The sequence below is a fragment of the Eubalaena glacialis genome, chromosome 5 (genome assembly GCF_028564815.1).
Source record: "Eubalaena glacialis isolate mEubGla1 chromosome 5, mEubGla1.1.hap2.+ XY, whole genome shotgun sequence".
Taxonomy (NCBI): domain Eukaryota; kingdom Metazoa; phylum Chordata; class Mammalia; order Artiodactyla; family Balaenidae; genus Eubalaena; species Eubalaena glacialis.
Genome location: NC_083720.1, coordinates 92,680,317 through 92,683,100, shown reverse-complemented (window position 1 = coordinate 92,683,100; position 2,784 = coordinate 92,680,317). Strand labels below are relative to the sequence as shown.

Here is a 2,784-nt window from a genome sequence, read left to right as displayed (position 1 = left end):
AAGCCCAAAAAAAAAGAATGAAAGAATTTTTTAAAGAGGTAGACTTGAGTAACAAGGTAGCAAGGAGCTCCTTATAAAAAACAGCAATATATTACCATAGTGACTCTCACAGGATGGGGAGGGGCCGGTGCACAGTTTGGAAAAGTACATTCTTGAGTAGGTGAGAGCCAAGGGGAGTGACAGCTATCACCAGATGAAATTAAGTATAACTTATAGTTTGATTTATCTGCGTAGCAAATGAATGCCCAGGAGGAGAAAAAGAAGTTGAGAAACACTGATGTAAATCATCAGATTATCTAGTAAAGAAAGACCTTTTTTCCTCAAAAAAATGAAACAAAACTTGTTTAGTTTGAAATACTTTATTTTCATGTTCTTTGTAAGTCAATAAATATTTAAACTTCTCTTTTGTAAGATATAGAAAAGCACTGCATAGTTAACACTAACAAGGCATTATGCCTTACAAGAAAGACATAAAATGTCCAAAGGATATTTAGAACATTGTAGTTCTTAAAGCGGCAACATGAGAGATGCTGACCACATATTGTGAAATCATTTCAATAAATAATAACGAACATTCTTTTAAACATTTACAAAAATAGATGTACACATACATCCCCCCCATGCTGACAATGACCTCACTATTTGTTTGGATGCCCCAGTCTCTGTCACAGGGGCTGGCATGCTGTGGGCTCCTCAGAAATATTAGTTTAATGACTGGAGAATATTTGCAACCCTTCTCCTTCAAACTAGATAAGAATCAGGACTAAATTAACTTGGGTTTTTTTCATAAAAAAAATAATAAAATTAATGATACAATGTACAAGTAGAGTCAATCACATCCTTAATTATGTTACATGTAAATATTAACAGAGTCTTTGAAAACCAAGCAACACATAAATAAATAAAAAAGTAAATAAGTAAGTGGGAGAACCCTCCTAAGAGATGTTGAAACATATTAAGCCCGATCCAGGTGGCCGCAGGAGCTGGCGATTCCTCTTTTTCCTCTTTGATCCCTGTAAGGGCAGGGCCTACTTCAGGAACAGCCATCGAGGAGCTTCCTCCTTCCCCCTGGTCAGTTGGAGCTGTCCCTGTAAGGAGAAAAGGTCTTCCTTACTAGCTGCTCCAGAAAGCCGACTGCACAGCACTCTTCTCCTGTCCTGCTCCTTGGTTTCCAGAGATTTCTGAGTCCAGTCTTTCCAGCCTGGCACCAAGTGACTACTGCCTGTAACCCACTATGCTGTGTGGCAGAGGCCTCTAGGCTCTTGGAGACTCTTATTTAGGAATGAGGGTGGGGCCTGTGCTCTCCACTGTATTATTGGCTATACGGCGACAAACGGCCAGGATTACTCTCTCTACCTGTCCCACTGGGCCTAACTTAAGCCACAGAGCAAACCGATTTGGTAGCTACTATTGTTTTCCCTGTTTTACTAAGTCTTAGAAAAACCAAATAATTGTCCTTGAGTCACATGGCTAATAGGCGCTGGAACCCAGATTTGTACCCAGTACTGTGTCACTGCAAAGTCCCAGCTCTTCGCCACTAAGCTTTAGTGCCTATGTTGCAGAAAACCAGGGCTCTGCTTTTCAGGTGTGAGGTCCAGAAAGAACTGGGAGAAAAAAATGCCTGTGTTTTTTAAACAGGTGGAAAGCTTTTTAGCATAACTGTCCATGTTAATGAAAGCAGCTTAACCCACATTCATTTGAATGGGGAGAGTCAGGGGCCAGGATGGAAGGCACTGAAAATAGCCTTCTGGCAACAGAGCAGATTAATGATCTTAATGGCAAATTTAATTGTGGAATAATGGTTTTTCAGTCCCTCAGCTAAATCCTGGGTTTCTCTGATATAATTTTCAGGAGGCAGATGCCTGAGTCTAGTCACACGTGTGAATAAAAACCATAACTCACTTGTTTAGCATCTTATTGATGATTTTTTTAACCATGGGAGCTTCAGGGTTGAGACAAACTTCCTGACCAGTCTTGAGAGTGGCTCTGCAGAGAGAAGGGAGAATCCACGTGAGGTCGGGCTGGGGGTCGGGGTGGGAGCGTCGGGACGGCGGGGGTGACAAGCACAGCATCAGCGGCGGCACTTACACGACTTCCGTTTGGCCGCAGTGGGGTCCCGGGGCCGTCACCTTCACGCTCTGGATGTTCTTGAGGTGAATCCCCTGCAAGGTCTGCAGGCATCGGCAGCGCAGTTCGGTGACCACAGGCGCCCCTGCGGGGAGGAGAGACTCGGTTAGGGGGCTGTCCCGGGATGGGCACCCACCCGCCCCCGTCCCGCCCTGGGGATGTCGGGCGCCGGGTCGCACCTGCTGCGCGCCGGCCGGCGGCCACCAGGAGCAGGAACAGCAGCGCGGCGCGGAGGAGCCGGGCGGCGGCGGGGGTCGCGGCGCGGGCCATGGGGTTCAGCTCGGAGGATCGCTGCCTGCGATGGGAAGCCGGGCTGGAGGGCTGGCGGAGCGGGCTCTGTGGCTCCCCGAGCCGGGCGAAGCCCTTTTATCCCGATCGGACAGGAGCCGGCAGCCCAGCACCAGGGAAATTCCCCGACGCACGTGTAGTTCCGGGTCCGGAAGGATGGCGCGGCCCCGCGTGCCTCCCGCGTAATCCGCGCCCTCGGGGAGAGGGAGGGGTGTCGTCTCTGCGCCGAAATCCCCGCAAAGGGAGTGAGTCGCCGCCACGCCGGGGCTACCGCCTGCGAGGGCGGCCGTGGGCGCCTCGCCATCCCCTGGTCTCCGGGCGGAGAGCGGGGAAAGCGCTGGGGGCGGATTCGCGAGACCCTCACAGGGG

At 49.5% G+C, this 2,784-nt stretch overlaps 1 protein-coding gene across 1 annotated transcript; it reads right to left on the bottom strand.

Moving 5' to 3' along the window:
* Nucleotides 1–437: 437 nt before the first annotated feature.
* LOC133092231 (growth-regulated protein homolog alpha) lies at nt 438–2,449 on the bottom strand. The gene is made up of 4 exons (XM_061191466.1): nt 2,307–2,449; nt 2,089–2,212; nt 1,903–1,986; nt 438–1,088 (listed from the first exon to the last, which is right to left on the bottom strand). The coding sequence occupies exons 1-4, from the start codon at nt 2,395–2,397 to the stop codon at nt 1,073–1,075; spliced, it is 315 nt and encodes a 104-aa protein (XP_061047449.1). The 5' UTR covers nt 2,398–2,449; the 3' UTR covers nt 438–1,072.
* Between the last annotated feature and the right edge of the window lie 335 nt (nt 2,450–2,784).